The sequence below is a fragment of the Notothenia rossii genome, assembly GCF_949606895.1.
Source record: "Notothenia rossii genome assembly, chromosome: 4".
Classification (NCBI taxonomy): Eukaryota; Metazoa; Chordata; class Actinopteri; order Perciformes; family Nototheniidae; genus Notothenia; species Notothenia rossii.
In genome coordinates, this window is record NC_136902.1 from 13,419,130 (window position 1) to 13,437,741 (window position 18,612).

The 18,612-nt window shown below is 39.6% G+C and overlaps 1 protein-coding gene across 2 annotated transcripts in view; it reads right to left on the reverse strand.

Moving 5' to 3' along the window:
- Positions 1-1,798: 1,798 nt before the first annotated feature.
- The window catches only part of LOC307035045 (metabotropic glutamate receptor 4-like), a 197,070-nt gene continuing 180,256 nt past the window's right edge, over positions 1,799-18,612 (reverse strand). For both annotated transcript variants that reach the window (XM_079674000.1, XM_079674001.1), the window contains 4 exons: positions 12,579-12,715; positions 10,603-11,538; positions 7,562-7,808; positions 1,799-4,474 (listed from right to left, as the gene is read on the reverse strand). In XM_079674000.1, the coding sequence (XP_079530126.1) occupies positions 4,425-4,474; positions 7,562-7,808; positions 10,603-11,538; positions 12,579-12,715 (1,370 nt within the window). In that variant the 3' untranslated portion in view covers positions 1,799-4,424. The remainder of the gene's footprint in view (positions 4,475-7,561; positions 7,809-10,602; positions 11,539-12,578; positions 12,716-18,612) is intronic.

Sequence of the window (18,612 nt, forward strand, 5' to 3'; positions counted from 1 at the left end):
GGGAAGTGTACTATATATCACAACTAATAGACTATACAATTGTGTACATACTGCTGTGTTGCTAATTGTGCCGGGCAGGGGATTCACTTAGAAGACACAAGGCTAATGATAATGCTGTATCAGTGATCATCCAGATGGCAATTTCAACCCTGCAGTAAAATGCACTATAAAGATAGTTTCACCAGCTCTACTTTTCATTAAGAGTGGCTCTTAAATATGTCAGTTTTATTGATAGTATGATATTTTCTCAATTTGTTCAAGGCTTATGCTGCGGGTGTCGCTGAACATATCGATCCACCATCAAACCGAGGTTAAGGTTGTGGCTCCACTGATTACCGCAGAAACTCTAGTACACAGTTGTCATTCAATCCCGACTTTGAAAGAGAAGTTGCAGCTCAACACTGGCCTTGAGATCTTCCCCACGTTTCTTTCCAATTTAGTATTTTTCACTAATGGTGAAATCAATTTCCCCCCCATCCCCCTGACAGTTTCTCCTCTGGCAGATCCCAACACTTTATGGTTCAGCAGTAAAATGACGAAATTGGGAAACCTGATTATTTCATGTGGCCAACACGTTCTAGCCGATTTCGCCATTTCATATAAGCTCTTATGATCACAACAAGGTCATTGATTATTTTGCACTTTACAAGTTTACTGCGTTTAATGCATTTAGTTATCATTTACATATTTTATTAATCTGCCAATTCCTTTTTCAATGAAGTCAGACGACACTGGAAAACGACCATTAAAGGGACCAAGGTGTACACCTTGTTAAAAATAAAACATAACGAAATTATTTTGGTTAGTCTTCATCACTATTCAAACAAACACTACAAGTTTGGGTGAAGGAAACCCGAGTAAAAAGCTAAAAGAAAAGCCGGCTCTAACGGTTTTCCCCCTGCTCTCTCTATCTGCCCGCTGAGCAGCAAAATGCCTAGATGATTCCTGGTCATCAGTTATATTTACCAGGCACGATAGTGGAAAATATAAGAGGCCGTTTTAAAGGTCACCTATCAGGATATTTTTAGCCAATAGCATGGGTCTCAGATATATAAAAATATATAAAAAACATGTCTATAATAATAATAATTAAAGCTGCAAGCAGCGTTGAGCGGGTCTTCAACGCTCCGCAGGCTGTTGTCCGCACGTCGAAGTCAGGCAGATGTCTCGAGGACTCGGCCGTTGGCAAACGTGGGAAGTTTCAGGCCGATCGGACGACGTACATAGGAGTTACAGCAGTATAATAATTATTGTGTTTGATGGCGAGTGATCGGTCGCCATGGCAACGGCATTTGATGACACCCCATAATACGCCTAGATGTGTTTAGGGCTGCATCGTTATCAAACCTGTGAAGTCTTGGGGCGTTTGGAGCATGTTCAATGGAGTTATGAGAAAAGCGTGTTTCATGGCAAGGGATCTGTCGCCATGGCAACAACATTTGATGACACCCTATAATACGCCTAGAAGTCACACTTGCAGCTAAACAAGGGTCCGCTCCCTTCAGGTGGAGGGTGTAAATGCAGCGGTGGGCCTTGGGACAAACTCCCATATCTCCGGCAGAAACAGCAACTGTCGTCACAATAGTCTAATATCAACATCTTTTGGACAACAAATAATAAATACTATATTATATATATGAGCTGCTTGGTTTTTGCAACATTCCCCTGAATAATTGTGACGATAATTGTTGATGATACTGTGGTTGTACTTATAGCAACACTCTTTTGAAGGTGAATCATACTGTGTTTTCTATTGAATTGCTGCTGAGACCAACTCAATAATATAAAGCAGCCACACTTGTTTTTAGCAAAACAGTCTTTTATTAGAAATATCTTGTATAAAAATGAACATGCTCTATACATTTACATTTTTTTTTTCTATAGATGATAAATATCCAGGCACTGTAATTCTTTTTTTATAATTCAGTACATAAAGCAGACATGATCAATCCATTTTAATAACGTACATTAACTTCATTTCAGTCAGCACTTACATATTCTATTTTGTAACACAGACAAAGTGTTTTAGAAAAATAAAGGGGAGGGAGGGGGGGTTGTGGCAAAAAAAAAAGCATTAAATTATCATATTCACAAAACACAAACAATTCCACAAACAATACTTTATCAACTGATGAGAAAAACAACATTTGCAGGAGACGTTTGATGAAGCTGAGAGAATCATTATTTGACCCCAAAATATTAGTTACATTTATAATCCTCTGCAGTAGTTTTTCCTTCTGGACATTACACCTTTTTCTCTCGAGTTGTTCACATGACTTCTTATGAGATTTGACATGCAACATACATATTTTTGCATCGCTGAGGATTACATTAATGAGACAAATTCCAGAGTTACTGTTTATGACAAATACTTTAGAGACTGCAGACAGAAATGGAGTTTACACACTTAAATATAAATTGTACATTGAGTCCTCTCCACTTCATGTTTGAACCGAATCCACTTGAAAGGTGACGTGTGCAAAGCAAACGACACCATGGTCCGTGGAAAGAATGGCAGGAGGAATTGAATGGGTATGAGGCACAGAACGAAGGCACTGGCCCTTATTTATCAAGCAGTTGAATCTTCTAAAATGTGAGGCTTTCAATCTTACTTTACAAATCAATTAATGCTAGAAGAATGAGCAGCAACTATGTAAAAATCTAAAGATAAATACATTACAAACTCAAAGCGTTCAAAAAGTATTTTAAGTTCATGGAGACAAATTCCACTTTAGCTTAATTATGTTTTGAATGTATTTATACTGTATATGTAATCTGGCAATTACCAAAATACTTTTCTCTAGGACTGTTAAAACATAGCTAAAGTGCTGGGTCTACAGAGATTGTATTGGTTCTGTTGAAAGGTAAAGCACTACTTAGGAAATGCTATGCCTGTCATCCACCTAATTAACTTTGAACATTTATGCCGTTTGAGGGAACTGAGCTTACACCTTTTCCAAATGGGTCTCCATGCTGAGTAGATGCGTGAGCCTAATTTTGTGCCCAAAATACTATTAAAACTCTCATTATTCATTCCCACTGGAGCTTCAAAATGCATGACCCAGAAAAGCAAAACAATCCTTTGCAAAGAATACAGATTAAAAGTTCATTTATCACAAATCATAGGAGGTCCCTGTGTAATACTCTACTATGGAAGCTATATAATCATAACACCACGCTTTAGAAATGATATACCTGGGGACTGATTCCTTTACAAACCAAGTGATGTTTCTAGCTCCACTGCAATACCGAATTATATAAAAAAAAAGAAGGTGTGTAGGTGTGTATTTTAAAAAGGAAGTGTTCCTTTTGGTGAAGTATTACATCTAATGTTTTCTGGACTGTACGGGGAAACATGAATTTCTGCTCACATTTATTTTTACTAAGGCTTCAACAAGTGCGTGATAAATAAAGGCCAATAAATTATGGGATGCTGGGATGTTTGCTTCAACAAGTCTTGAAGTACTGGCTGACGTTTATGGATTGTGGTATACTGTAAACTATGACATTATTTAATGGCAATTAAATTTGATGTATAAACATGATTCTTTATTCAACCCAGTTGTGGGTAATGGTCCAAAATGACATCTCCACTGTGAATGACAACCATGACAAATGTTGCATTCCAAAGACATTGACAACACAGCACAGTACACGTGATGCTCCCATAAGCATGCTCTGGGACTGTACACTAGGTTTGCCAAGATGATGTTAGCATCATCATCATCATCATCATCATTATGAAACATTTATTAAACAAAAAGATAAACTGGGATGACCCACTGCTTTATTTTCAGGTGTTTCAGATAAGATCATGTAGGAATACTGAATGTACTGTAGTAAGGCATGTACCATTTAAACAGTACTGCAGCTTTAATAATACCGGTAACCAAAATAATGAGTATATTTTTATACTGTTTCATCTTGTCGACTGCATTTGACTTGAGCTAAAACAGAACGCGTTTTCCTCCCCGTCTTTGTTGAAATGAGACAAAAAGATTGAGCATCAGAGATCTGAACGGAAATTGTGTGCTTTACACTTCAGAAGGAAAACATACTGTAGACTCCAGGTGGTTTACTCCTAGCCTGCATCAGGAAACGTCACTGTTCAACGCTCACTTGTGTCTGAGAAAGGGTGGGAAGAGGATAATTAACTGTCCAATCTCCCTAACATCTCCCATCTCTCTCATCTCTGTAAATCCACTAATTTCTCAACCATTTGGCATTCAAGCATTTTACCTGATGCTCTAGAAAAATATGACATCCTTTCTATTCATGGAGTGACAAATTCCCATCTTTCCACCCCAACCCTCCTCTGCTGTAGCAGCTTGGAAGTCCTCCAGTATATCCCCAGTATTCCCCACAATCAGGTGATTCTTCCTCAGGCAGGCCCTGGCTCCGCTTCCTCTGTTCCTTCTCCCGGCTTAGATGGCATGGTTACTGTAGCTTATGTATGTCTGCTTGGAAGCCAGCGCTGTAAGTGAAGGTGTGGGAGAAGAGAGGAAAGAGTTAAAATAGGAGAGATTTAGGCATGAAACGCTAATCTCTCAGTGCTTATGTTTGAGTCCAGATTGATGGAGGGTTCTATTTATGGATGTCTTCATCTAATGAGTGCAGGTGGAACCAATCAGACTAGCAGGGTGTTGGGATGTGACAGCTGTATTTTAAGGAATGACGTCTCTTCTATCTTTGTATTGCATTCATAGAGAAATGTGTAATATACATATCTGAAGGCAGTAGAAACGGACTTATTCAAACTGCTACAGTGATACAATGATGCAAAAACAGATAAGGGCTGTTAATAATAATAACCGTTAGAACTGCCTATATCTTTAATTAATCATAGTTGTTTAACCTTTGAAATGCCAATAAGTACTTTCAGCACAATTTATCATCATTTAAAATGACAACTTCAGAGTTTATTCTTTTTCATATTCAATTGTTAGTTAAAAAAAGTCCTGAAACATTGAATCAATTATCAAAAAAGCTATGTGTTAAATGTCTTCCAATAGAATCGTATACTATTCAACAATGGATTTTGGACATTTTTGTAGCATGGGGGGGAAACTATTGTTAAAGGGAATGCAAATCGTCACATTGCAGACATTTTAACAGCATATCACTATGAAATATTTGTCAAGACAGTGAAGTAGATGCAATCAGATTGAATAGGCTTTGGAAATGGCCATATCAACCGAAGTGCCTGCCATTAATGTAGCATGACAGAAATCAGGGAAACTTCTGTCATTATGTTTTTCTTCACAGCTGTAATATCATTCAATTTGATCAGAAATTGCAGCACATATAGCGCCACAGGGCAGATCACAGCAGTGGTATAAAATGCAATAGTAACCATTCAAATGCAAGTCTTTCTCTACATGCAAAGACCTGAATTATTTGTCTGTGCACCAAGCAAAACATGCATCAGTCAGTCACTGTATTACAGTACCATTTTTAATGTAAGGTGAATTACCGGTAGATAATATGTCATCTGACTTGGGACTATACGTGTTTTCATCCATGTTTGATAACAGTTCTCATTATCCTTTAACATACTTTTTTAAGATTCATGGCATTTTATATGAGCTGGGATTAAAACACATAAGACAGACGACCGCAGGGCAGACCACAGTCACCGTGAGAAGCCCGACCCGTGGTGAAACATGACTGTCATACATTATAAGTACCTGTGTATGTGCAGTCATGCTCCTATGCGCACATACGTCTGTGTGCAAGTGTAATCGTGTACATGTGTGCCATTTCTTTTAATAAAACTGTCCTCAGCGAGCATGCTTGGAGTGGTGGTAATCACACTACCAATCTGCCAATCTGCCCACAGCAGGCTTGGCTGATTGAATATGTCAGAGGGGATGAATCCAATCAGAAGACAGCTAAAAGCCAGAGTCGGGGCCAAAGTGCCGTAGAGGAGAGAGATGTAATGGTAAATGTTTTTGTATATTTGTCAGTGCTACGTTGGGTGTATGAATGGGGGGCTGTGTTCTTGCCATTTCATCCAAAGCATCTCTTCCAAGAGAAGCATTGATAAATGAACCTTATTTGAATATTTATGTGCTGCAAGGCCAAGATAAATAATAGATGGTCCAGAAAGAATTGGGCTTGGCAGACCCATCCGTCTTTCCCTGTTCTCTCTTATTGTTGTTGTTGTCCCATTACCACAAATTCCTTCTTTTGTCAACAGGGAAATAAATTACAGGGGACACATGGCTATCACTTGTCTCCTGCACTCAGGCAGAGTGGTGTCATCTTCCCACATTAACAGGCTTTACCATGCTGATCGGCCATTTTACAGCACCACTCGCCAATGTTGTCTACCCAAGTTAATGTTTGTTGGTCAAGGGTGGATTTGTGAGGGTGTGATTACTGCCTCGTGTCATTCAGAGTGCTGTATTTTAGTCGGGGGCAGCAGGGATGCTTTGTGCGTTACAGGCAGGCACGGGTGTTGTGGTGACCATTAGCAGAAATGAACAGGTACAAAGTGTTCACAGATAATAAAAGGGTAAAGTCATTATCTAATCGGGTTACCTGAGAGCCTATAGTCCCTCACAAGGCTGCCCTCCCTCAACACAGTCTGACGCATAAGCACAAAGAGCAGTTGTTAGATTCACAGTTCAAACCAGAGGGCGAGAATCAGCACCTATAAATGGGTCTGTAATAGGTTCAGATATAATGGCTCCTTTCTGAGGTCGAAAGAAGGCATTCATGCAATGGGCGCAGGTTTTTGAGTCCTAATAAATATAATTCCACATTGTTCAGCCTGTCGGAGTATAACATCAGGACCTTGGGTAATCAGAACTTGTGGGGTTGCTAGATTTAAAGCCTGCCCCGACACAGGGACTACTCGTACACTTTATCTTGGTGACTGAAATATCCTTTTCTCCAACACTGAGCTACTCGTTTGCTTAGACCCTTTCAAAATCAGAGTAGGTTGGAGACCCTCTCACACCTCCTGATTCACAAATCCAGTGTGGTGAGAATGGACTTTTTTTGTAGTCAAAAACACAATTATCCTGGTGAAACAGAAAAGTCACTTCTTCCTAAAACATTTCGTGGTACTTTACAGTATAAAAAATACATATCAATGGTTTGATTCTAAGAACAGCAATATGCAGTGTATAAGCATGTTTTTGTCCTTCGATTGGTCAATGAAATTATTAAATAATGGGCATTGGGAAAGCTGAAAAACTATGCTGTCTAGAGGCTAATTTGAAACTCCTCCTAACCATTGTTATTATTCATAAAGTTCTGTGTATGGCTCATATTCAAAAAGAAGGCATGATATAACACCACTTTAGTTTGCACCGACATGGAAACCTAATTTCTTGTATGCTCACATAAGGCCTGCTAATTTTTCAGAACTGCTGAAGTGCAAAACAACACTTGCATCAGTTATGTTCACATAAAAGGAGTTCATTATTTTCAAGTAGCCATGTGTATTCTATCACTGCTTTCATTTTAGAAAGAGGCAGCTCATTGCATCAGCATAAAATCCTCCTGGTCGAGGCTGAGTGAACATGTTTTTTCGTCTCTTGGTGATACCTACCTTGTGTTTCAAGACTTTCACAGAGCTCGGACTTGGCCTCTCCGTTGGGCCTCAGGCCTCCTTTGGGGTTGAACTTGTTGGACATGGTGGCTGCAGTGACCACAGCCTTCAGGCTGCGCTTGCGCTTGGGTACGTTCTGCTCCGGGTGGACGAGAATGACGTAGACCTTCGGCATGTAAAGCATTCCTAGAGAGACCGATGCACTGAGGCTTACAGAGATGGTCAGGGTTGTGGTCTGGATATACATCTGTATTATGCAGGAGACACAAGCAAACAGAATCATTTGTAGAGGCTGCACTGACGGATAGATTTTCATGTGCAAGTTATATAATCCAGGTTTATCTGAGTACACTTATTGTAGAGCCTGCAAAGTTTGAATAAGTCGGAGGTAAATATGATTTATAACTTTTATTCTCAGAGCCAATTTTCTGATAAAGCTGCAGGAAGAGGAATGGTTTCTAGGTCATGTGATGGCAAATAGAGAAAGGCTTTTAAGGTCTCATGAAAGAGAGAAGCTGACCTACTCAAGTAATATACGCATAGTAAAGGATCATATTTTCATGTAAATCACAGCTTCATATATAAAGAACAGCACACAGTATCACATACTACGACATAGTGATGGCATACAGTATCCTTTATTATTTTTTGATGTGCTGGCTTCATCTTTCCTGAGCTCCACTTTCATTGCTGCGTTTGTTTATTAATGACGCACAAGTCAACTAATGACCCCTGATAGGTGTCTTTGTAGTCTATAGATTTATTTGACACCCTGAAGTTGTAGACAGCAGCATACAGATTGTGTGCTAAAGCCAGTGACAGATGCAGCTCACAGCTGGATAGCAGATATATAGCCACAGGCAAAAGCTATGAAGCGGAGAGAAACATCCTATAGCGTGTTAAAAGTCCCTGCAAGTGATTTTTCATTTATGATAATCATCCGACCTAGAGCTCAGACCCAGTCCGTCTCTGATTTGTCGGATGTAGGGAATGTGGTGAGTCAGCGCTCGGGCTGTAAAAAATATAATAGGTAGATCATATATGATATTGACACATGCATATGGAAAAAGAAAATATGGTTTCTTCAGTTTGAAACTCTGCTTTCATTACCAATCATGACACATTTTTAGAAGTCATTCCTTTTTTCACTGTACACACATTAATTAGAAAACAGAAAAACAACAGAAGAGTTGAATTTGCCTTCATAACATTCCTAAGGTCCCTTGAAGATGATGAACACAAGGCAAAGAGTGGAGTGCAACACAGCTGGCAGACATCCTTCAAAAGGATTCGCCCGAGGTTTGGTCTGACATTACATTTGCAGGCAACACAAATGACGGAGTACTTTGGCATGGGAAAAGCCCACAGGGCAGTGTGTCAACAGTTATAAGTGATGTTTCCCTGCATGGGGTCATGACATACTATATGTTGTTTTTTGTCAGCTTGTACAACATTTATCTTCACATTTCAAAATGCTTACACATTTTTCACAAACCTTTGCAGCAACACAACCATCTGAACTGTAAGTAAATGTCCATCAGTAATAATCTGACTAAAATGATAGGTACTTTAATATGTTTTTTAGCTTGAGCTTCCCTTTAGTTTAGTGTGTCTGTGTGCATACTCTACCATACACAAGGTAGGTAAGGCATTATCTTGTAGAGCATTAAGTTAGGGCTGAAAACGAAGATGGACAATATAAAATGAATAGGTGGACCTGTCTTACAGTGACAATGATATATGCGTATGTAATCAAAAACAAACTAAAGAGAAGCCTTGCAAAAATTAAGTTCCCTCAAGCCATGTCAGTTGAAAAATGTCAGAGTGAAATGTGAGTGATAGGGCATTGTATTCCAGCATACTGCAGTGCGAGCAGTCCTGGGTGAAGGAGGGGGAGAGTTGTAATCTCCTGAGAAGATTACACGTGGCCTGTGGTGAGTTGGGAACAATATTGCTACCCCTCTGGAGCGCAGAGTGGAGTCACTCTGTGAGGGTAACCGAGACCCCTGTCCACTTCCATTGGGCCTGGTGACATATATATTTTCTCTGACACACCAATATGATTGCCAATCTGCTCCAACGGAACAGCGAGGGAACAGGTCTGAGGACGGGAACCTCGGAGGGTGCAGCCTTTATCAAGCTTTTTGGAAGTATAAGGCATTAAATCTGTTGTGTAGACTCTTGACCCTACCTTTTACCCAATTGTTTTGGATTTAAGTTATTTGCAAAATATCTTATCTAAATGTTTTCTTTTGCCAAACAGGATTTTAGGCATGAATCCACTACTAGTACCTACAGACACAATGCATTACTTTCTTTTTTTACAGAAACTCCTGAAGGAAAATCTAGGAGCTGCTATAATTTGTTATTATGCTGCACCATAGCATTCCCATACTGATGATTATTTTGCTTTTAGTATTTGGACTTTTCCACTCTGATTTTTTTAATGTACGTCTTTGTTGAGCAACCTGAAAATTAGCACTCGTAAGAGCTCATTTGTGATTCACTTTCAACTGACAAGAAGCATCAGCAGCTGCAGTCATTTCATGCTACTTCACAAATACCCGTTATCTATTTCCTTGTGACTGAATGTGCAGTGATTGAGTACTTGGTATTTCCACTCGGTGGAGCGGAATCAAACACACACAGAAACACAATTTAAAGAAAACATATCCAAGCAAACTTGAGGTGAAGGAATTATCCTCACGTAACAGCTTTAAAAGCATTGTAGTCCCCACAGTGGAGCACAAAGCCCATCATACTGTATACTGATGAATAGCGACAGTATCTACAAACAAAAGAGGACGTTCCTTTACTATAAACATAATTTGAGAGGCCATTTCCTTCACAATGAGGCACATAGGAAATATAAAAGAACTCAAAATGGAAAACTGACAGCCAACATCCAAGAGTAAATTAATTCACTTCTAGTTTGTTCTTTTTCGGTGAAAACATTTGATGAAGTGACTGCTCTGGCATCTGTGCCCAAATAAAAAAATAGGAATACAAATTCAATGTTTATGTAGATATGGGATATTTACCTTTTCTGCTGATTGTGAGGTCCCAAAGAAGATGGGGATGAAGGCAAGCCATACGATGCAGGTGGTGTACATGGTGAAGCCGATGGGCTTGGCCTCGTTGAACGTCTCGGGAACACCTCTGGTCTTGATGGCGTAAACTGTGCAGGTGACCATAAGCAGCATGCTGTAACCCAGCAGGCAGATGAGGGAGAGGTCTGATATGTCACATTTCAGAACACCACGGGCAATTTTAGGATCGGATGTACGCTGATCCTCATAGTCGATGATGGCTTGCGACGGGTCGACACCGAACCAGATGCACACTCCGAGGAGCTGAAATGATATCAGGCTGAACGTGATGACTAACTGCGAGGCGGGGGAGATGAATCGAGGGGCACTGACCGACATCTTGCCCTGCTCAAAAATCCTGTAGATCCGATTTGTCTTGGTTAGCAATGCCGCGTAGCTTATACTCATACCCAGGCCGAGGAAAATCCTTCGCAGGGAGCATATAACCACATCAGGAGTGGAGATCATGAGGAATGTTGTAGCATAGCAGAGGAAAATACCCGTCAGCAGCACGTAGCTCAGCTCTCGACCCGATGCCTTAACAATGGGTGTGTCATTGTAGCGTACAAAGGAGACGACCACGAACAGGGTAGCCATGATGCCCAGGACGGCGATGAGGACTGGGATCACCGCCCACGGAGAGCTCCACTCCAGCTGGACAATGGGAATGGAATCGCAGCCAGTGTTGTTTGCATTAGGCCGCAAATCGAAGCGGCACATCTTGCAGGTGTAAGTGTCTGCCTGATACTGGTAGCCATCACAGTTCTCACAGTGCCAACAACAGGGGATTCCCTTCACCGTCTTCTTGCGCTGTCCGAGGCGGCAGGGTTGGCTGCAGATAGAGGACGGGACTTCCTGTGATTCACCAGGCCACTGCATCCCATCCGTCTGTGGGGAAAAGGGAAGGGAGGGAGAAAACAATTGGCAAAACTACCAGTTTATTCCACCTCATCATACTAACATTGTTTTAGTCATATACTCATGTCCTTCTATACTCACGTAACCCGAAATAGTTGCATAGCTACTTCACAATTATTCAGTATTATCACATTTGGGCAAGCTCATAATCAGCACTAAAAAGCACCTTTAAATGTTAGAATTGCCAAAACAAGAACACAATTCACTACATGTTGTCCCGTCGCTTTCAAATTCATACATAATGCATAAGGATACAATTCAATTAACACTTAGGATTTTTTTACACACAAGTGCATGATTGAATTAAAAACAAAGTACATTTGGATATTCACCACATGAAAGATTCAGCCTTTTTATCAAGACAATATTGTGTCAACTCATGAATTATAACTCAAATTCGCTGTGTAATTACCTCCAAGGAATGTTGCACTTACTGAGGGAAAGCTAAATAAACACAGTCTGCGTGGTACTGCAGTCTCAACAATACTGCATCATGTGCCTTCTCCTGTTAAACTGACATTATTTATTTGTATAACCTTGTAGCTTAACTTTTTTAAGTAAGTTAGGCTGTGAAAATGGACAGGCAATATTCCATTTTTCAGATAAAGATAAGGATGCATTGTTCCTCAGAAGGTTCGGCATTCAAATCATTTATATTTGTATTTAAATGAACACAAGAATATAGAGTCTTTGCTCCATGTATCGAAAATAAAATGGTGTATTCCTGTATCATGCAATGATGGCAATTATCAAAACAAGGATTAGCCGAAAAAGGCTTTATTACTGACAGACAGAATTGTGATTGGAAATGTAGTGTTAATACTTTCCAACTACCTCTGTATTGACTAAAAGCATTCGTTACCCTGTGTGTTTTAAATTCCAATGCCAACCAGAAAAGGGAATACTCAATCGTGAATGATCAGCACCAAAAACTGGCACTCGGATTGTAGGAAAAGTCAAACATACATTCTTTAAGACATATTTAAAGTAGTATTTTAAAAACGGCATACGTTTAAGTAGAGCTGGTCTGTCCAGTGACCAATGATCTTGTACTCTGTCATGTTGTTTGTGATCTGGTATTGGTAGATTTCATAGCGTCCAGGAGCATCTCCGTTCACATTGAAGATCACCGGGGTGCCAGCAATTCCTGAAAAAAAAAAGTTATGTGGCTTTGAGAGGTCCAGCTTTCAACAATACAGTACACACCCGAGCAGTTCCCATAATGCTCTTGGATGCAATGAGGCTGCAAGGGGACTTCTAGCTAATGCTGTTATGGTGTTAATGAGGGGAGCTGAATAGATGTTGACAGCCGTGTGGTCCTGGTCCTCTGAGGAGGGTCAGGGCTGCTGTCCGCTCATGTTCCCTGATCATTTCACACTCCTTCATTCTGCTTATTGCCCCGATTGCTTGTTATCCACACGGTCCATCCAGAGTGCTAACGGATGACAGAACTGATTTCGATTACCACTTTGAGATCTCTCTCATCTCTCGGCTTTCCTGTTTCTGAGTCAACAGACAAAACCCCTCTCCAGCTTCACAACTTGTTATTAAATGTGGTGTAAAGGAACGGGAAGTTCACAGATTTCATGATAAGAACCCACCACAGAGTGTCTGTGAGCAAAGGGTCATTAATTGCATCCCAATCTCTGTCTGTTTGCTCCTTCCAAATGTGTTTTCACTTCCTCAATAGTCCCTGAATACTGAGCAATTCTGTAACATGTTGTAGTGGTTGTTGAAAAGCGAGGCTGAAAATGCCCCTAGTTAACTTGCATAAAATGTGTTTTGGATTACCCACTGTCAATATTTGGATGTTGTGTACAGTACATCCGAGAGCTACTTCAAAGAGATAAGAGTGCATTTTTGTGCAAAGGATATTCATCATGTCCAGACGCCAGACTGTGTGTTTTCCAGCATTTGGGTGGGAGTCATTCATTTTCAGCAAGTATTGACTACACTCCCCTCATAAGAATAAAAGGAATTATTTATTTGAGCGTGTTGTTCCCTTGAATAGGTCTCGGTATCGATTGAACCTTTGAGTCAAAGTTGGAAACCTGTGAGTCAAGCTTTCAGAGCAGACCGGTTTATTTCCGTCTGCAGATGTGTGTGTGTCAAAGATCTGATCAAACCCATGGGATGTATTGCATTAGTATAATCCTGCTGCATTATCTAGAGGGCATGTCAAAGCAAACAGCAGGCAGTCATGTGCAATTATGAAAATGTTCTTGCCCATCTCAGCAATACAGGGAATTGAGTGGGATGTATATTTCTACTAATTTGATTTTCGTAATCGATTAGTTTCACGTCGTAACTTGCAAAATTACATTTACAAGTTTCAGGCGCAGAGAGCAAAAATTAGCAATCTGCAATTCTGCATATTAATTAACCAGGTCAGGTTTTTAAGGAAAACACTGCATCAATATCTCTTTGGAATTAAAGTGTGTGTCTGTGTGTGAACATACCGATGTATAAACATGATCCACTTTACTCACTGCAGGTTTTCACAATGGCTGTGAAATGTGTCTTTATTGTATTTGATCCTCAAAAACTTCTCAATCTTCCCAGTGCCTGGTCAGCTAGATTTTCTCTGTAATTTAGGGGAGGCTGTGGCGCAGTGAGTTAGTGCGTTGGTGTTCAGGTCAGGGGAGCACAGGTTCAAACCCCACTGCAGTCAGCATGTCGTTGTGTCCCTGGGCGAGACACTTCACCCCAAATTGCTTCTGTGGGGATTGGCCACAGTATTGAGTATGTAAGTCGTTTTGGATAAAAGTCTCTAACATGTAATGTAATTTATGCAAACCAAGCACACATTTTCATGATGTTGCTATTGCAGTTAACATAAAATATCCCTCCAATCTATTAAAAACCATTAGCTTATGCCAATAAAAGATTCAATGTGTTTGCAATGTTTTATAAAAACTGATCAGAACAAGTAATACATATTGCTGTTTGAACAGGGTGTCCGCGGGGTCTTAAAAAGTATTAAAAGTTGATCAATCAATTTAGGTATTACATTTTGTAGCTTGTTTTCAATAAGCATATAAATATTCCAAAGAGGTTGTATTCTACAGTCTGCCTGAATGTAATCATTGCGTAGATGTGTAGTGTGATTCTGTGTAGTTTATTTCTGGCATCCCGTTGGATCTGACGTCATCTGAACAGGACATCGCATGCTCACTGCTTGATAGCGCGTGAAGGTCCGTTTACCCCGGTTGTTAAACAACATCGTTATAGGGAAATGCAAATGGTTGGAAGATAAGGAGGAAGGACAATCAATACTGTATATAGTAAATGTGAGGTAAAGTGTGTCGCCAATGTAACCGGTTAAAACTCCAAGTGGCGATGAGGTCTTAAAATGTATGGAAAGGGTCTTAAAAAAGGTCTTCAAAGGTATTCCATTTGACTTCAGGATTCCTGCATATACCCTGTTGAAGCATGTATGCCGCTTTGATGAAGGCATTTTCTACACCCCTAACAAATACAACATAATTACTGTACTTTGCCTCAATGCAAAGAACCAAGATTCAGAGCAGCTGGAGTCTGTAATTGACTTCTATTGTAAATGGAAGCCCAGCCTTACATGTTTATTAGTCGTTGGATTGGGCCGAGTTAAGGGCCAGTGTTGATTATCTTTTCAGCCTTCCCTCTTTTATGACACTAACCTCAGGAATACTTCATCCCCCCAGACTGTATCGTACCCTCTCAATTTGCTGCGAAGCCTAATATTCCTTGTTCCCTGGACAGGCCAGATCCATTATTAAAGAGTATACACACACTTTAATTTGACATCCTTTCATAGATTGCTGTAATAGCTTGCATTGATCTGAACAGAGGAATACATCTAGTAGATGTATATGAACACACCATATAATGCTCTGTGTGATCCTGTGATACATCCAAATGAATATACTTCTCAACCTCATACCTCAGCTTTAATTGACAGTGTGTGAACCTGATGTTACAGCCAACCTTTAATCACACTATTTTCACAGCTTCACGATCAGGTTCACTTTATGTTTTCCTAGGTTACCTTGAAAAACCAACCAACCGTCCACTGTAAAACATGCATTTACAACCATTGAGTATGGTTGTAAAAGTATTATCTTAATCTGCAATATTCATAGTGCTTGGGTTTCCTCTTTCCTTTAGTCAGCAGCGATTATCTGTAGACAATTCCCAGAATATACTGGAATCATGTGGACAATCCCGTTTTTAAATTCTCAGCAGAAAGACTCTTAAAAGCAAGGCAGTATCCGGTAATGTGCGGATTGATTTGTTTAGCCATGCCTGTACTAAGCCCAAAGACTTCAGTGCTGACGAGCCATCCAGTAACATAACACTAGGTTTAAAGAAATGCAGGAAGAAGTGAAGTTTAATTCTATCATCGGCTATACTTCAAGGCAAGGAACGTTTATTTATACAGCACCTTTTCTTAGACAAAGTGCTTTACAGGCAATTGATAGAAAAGATATGTGTGACATAAGATCCATTAAAAGTATAGAAAAGTTTAAAAACGAATTGATAAAGAAACAATTAGAAAGTATTTATACTTTAATAAAGAAATGGCTACAGTTGGGGCATATCTTAGTTCGTAGGGGAGCTGATTTCCGCAGTGGACACATAATACCCAAACACATTCTCATCACATTTTGATTGAACTCCGGCGAACACCAGCTCACTCGTCCCTGCAGACTTACCTGACTTGCACCCAGCAAACAAATCGGCTATTTATTTATATTTTGGTCCAAGTGACTTTACCTTTAAAAACAATTCTATAGCTTTCTCAGAGCAAGTGCAGGGATCTAATAAGACATGTGTTCTCCTTCCTTAGTGTTTGTGAGTATTTTATCTGCAGGATTTTGAATGAGTTTATCATCTTTGTGTTTTTAAGATGCCAAGATACTTATTCTGTTACAGCTTTAATCTAGCCACTGAAATGTAAATCCTCATCAACGATTCTCGATGTGTTGTTTTAGAATCAAGATAAGCACTGAACGTCAGCTAACCTAATTTTCCGCAGTGTAAAATGCTTCGGTAAGATTCAATATCACCAGCTGTTAAAGTTCCCTTCATACTAAAGCTTTACTCCAATGCTTGAGAAATTGCACTATATTTTAAATCAAAACAAATATGACTCCAGAAAACCTCTTCATTCAACTGACCTGCTTGCATAATAAGTGCACTGAGAGCATACACTCTGTTTGGGCTTTGAAGATGTGGCCTACAATAAAACACTGAGTGCTGCAGACTTTCTTTTCAATATCCATTAGGGAAGAAAACTAACCGCTGCAAACAAAGTGTCAGGTTCACCTTTTAATATCCCGAACAATAAAGGTTATGTTGACTACATTACTAAAATAATGCACCCATATTTAAGTCAGACCCATGTTGCCTTGTCTCTTTACTACTTTGTGTTTTACTTTGCACCTCGTAATCTATAAACCAAACCACCTCTGGGGAAGTAAATGCCACATCATGCCTTTTCCTTTAATGGTGTTGTACATTTTCTAATGCAACCTTAATTAGTTTAACAACAAAGCTTATCATTGTTTCTGCTATCCCTCCTCTGTTGCCCTTTTGAGGCTGCACGATACCGTGTGCCTTCAACAAACAACAACATAATTCAGAATTGGTCAACCGCTTAGAGACATTCGCCCCCTCATCACGTACAATGTGTTGGAGCGCTAGCCAATAGAAGCCCGAGTTTTACGTATTGATGGTGTTACAGAAGTAAACAAAGGAGTCCGATCGAGGTGGGGTAGTTCTCCAAAGTCCCCTTTGGAGGGAGCTTTGGGATTTTAACAGCCTATTTACAAGCTATACAGTAACACTCAGCAGGAAAGGGAAAACCCAAAAAGCATAATAAGGCCCCTTAGTCAAATACATGTAATTCAACTATTTATCTAAACCTGGCTTGAACAAAATAAGTTATATGGCATTTAAGCAATACTACAATACAACTTTTCTCCAGAACAGTGCAGTTTAAACGTATGCAACCCCCACATTGCACGTTAGGGTTACACAATGGACTAACCAGTAGGAGTTTCTAACACCTCCAGTTGTGTTCATTAGCCACACGGTATCACTGATGCTTGGAATGAACTCTGAATTCAGCAGCAGTGTTTTACTTCATCCAGAAGTTCCTTTGTTTTAAATTATTCCTGTTGTGTACCTGCAGTGGTGTGACTCCCCCTCACCCCACGACCCCCCCCCCCTGTAATTGTCATACTAATAAATGCATCCTTTCCTCTATAATCATCTGTGAGGGTGGAGCAGCTTTGAGATTGTGTCAAACTGCTCGCATTAGATTGTGCTTGATTGCATGAACACTTTGACCCTCTTCTGATCCGACATGTGATTAACTCAAGTTGTAAATGCTGACGCTGACCTGAGTCAGACCCTGCTCTGCATACTTGTGTGTTATTTTATAAGAAACCAGCACATGCTGCTTACATGACCTCCTTATACAAATACTTTCTTTGAACCTATAAGCTTATAATTAACCAAAGTTTAGAAAGTTTCTAACCTTATATCGAAAATTGCACATATGTTTACATCGCAAGTGCATCTAATATTTCTTTGTATGTATTTGTTTCCATATGTATTATTTGTATATATAGAGGCATAGCGAACATTCCTTGCATCAGAAAATACAAATTATTTGTATATATATATATCTTTCTTTTTGTTCTTATCTTTGTTACTTTTTTATATGCATGTGTATACACGGGCAGCATTGGTATTTGATTTTGTTGTATCTCATGCAATGTCATTAAAGGAATTCCATTCAATGTGCATCTTACTTTCTTTGATAATGTTTAATTTGTATAAGTATTCATGTGTTTATACTGTAAACAACAGCAATCTAATATAAGAACAAGGTATTACTATGTTAAGCTCAAGACTTACAATGAAGCTACAAAGCTTCTGCTGTACAAAATCCACAACAAAATGAACTCAGGAGACTTTAGTAATACTATTTAAACCCTTTAGGCATTATATACACACACAGAGAAACTGTAAAAGAGCATAAGTGCAATCCACTCA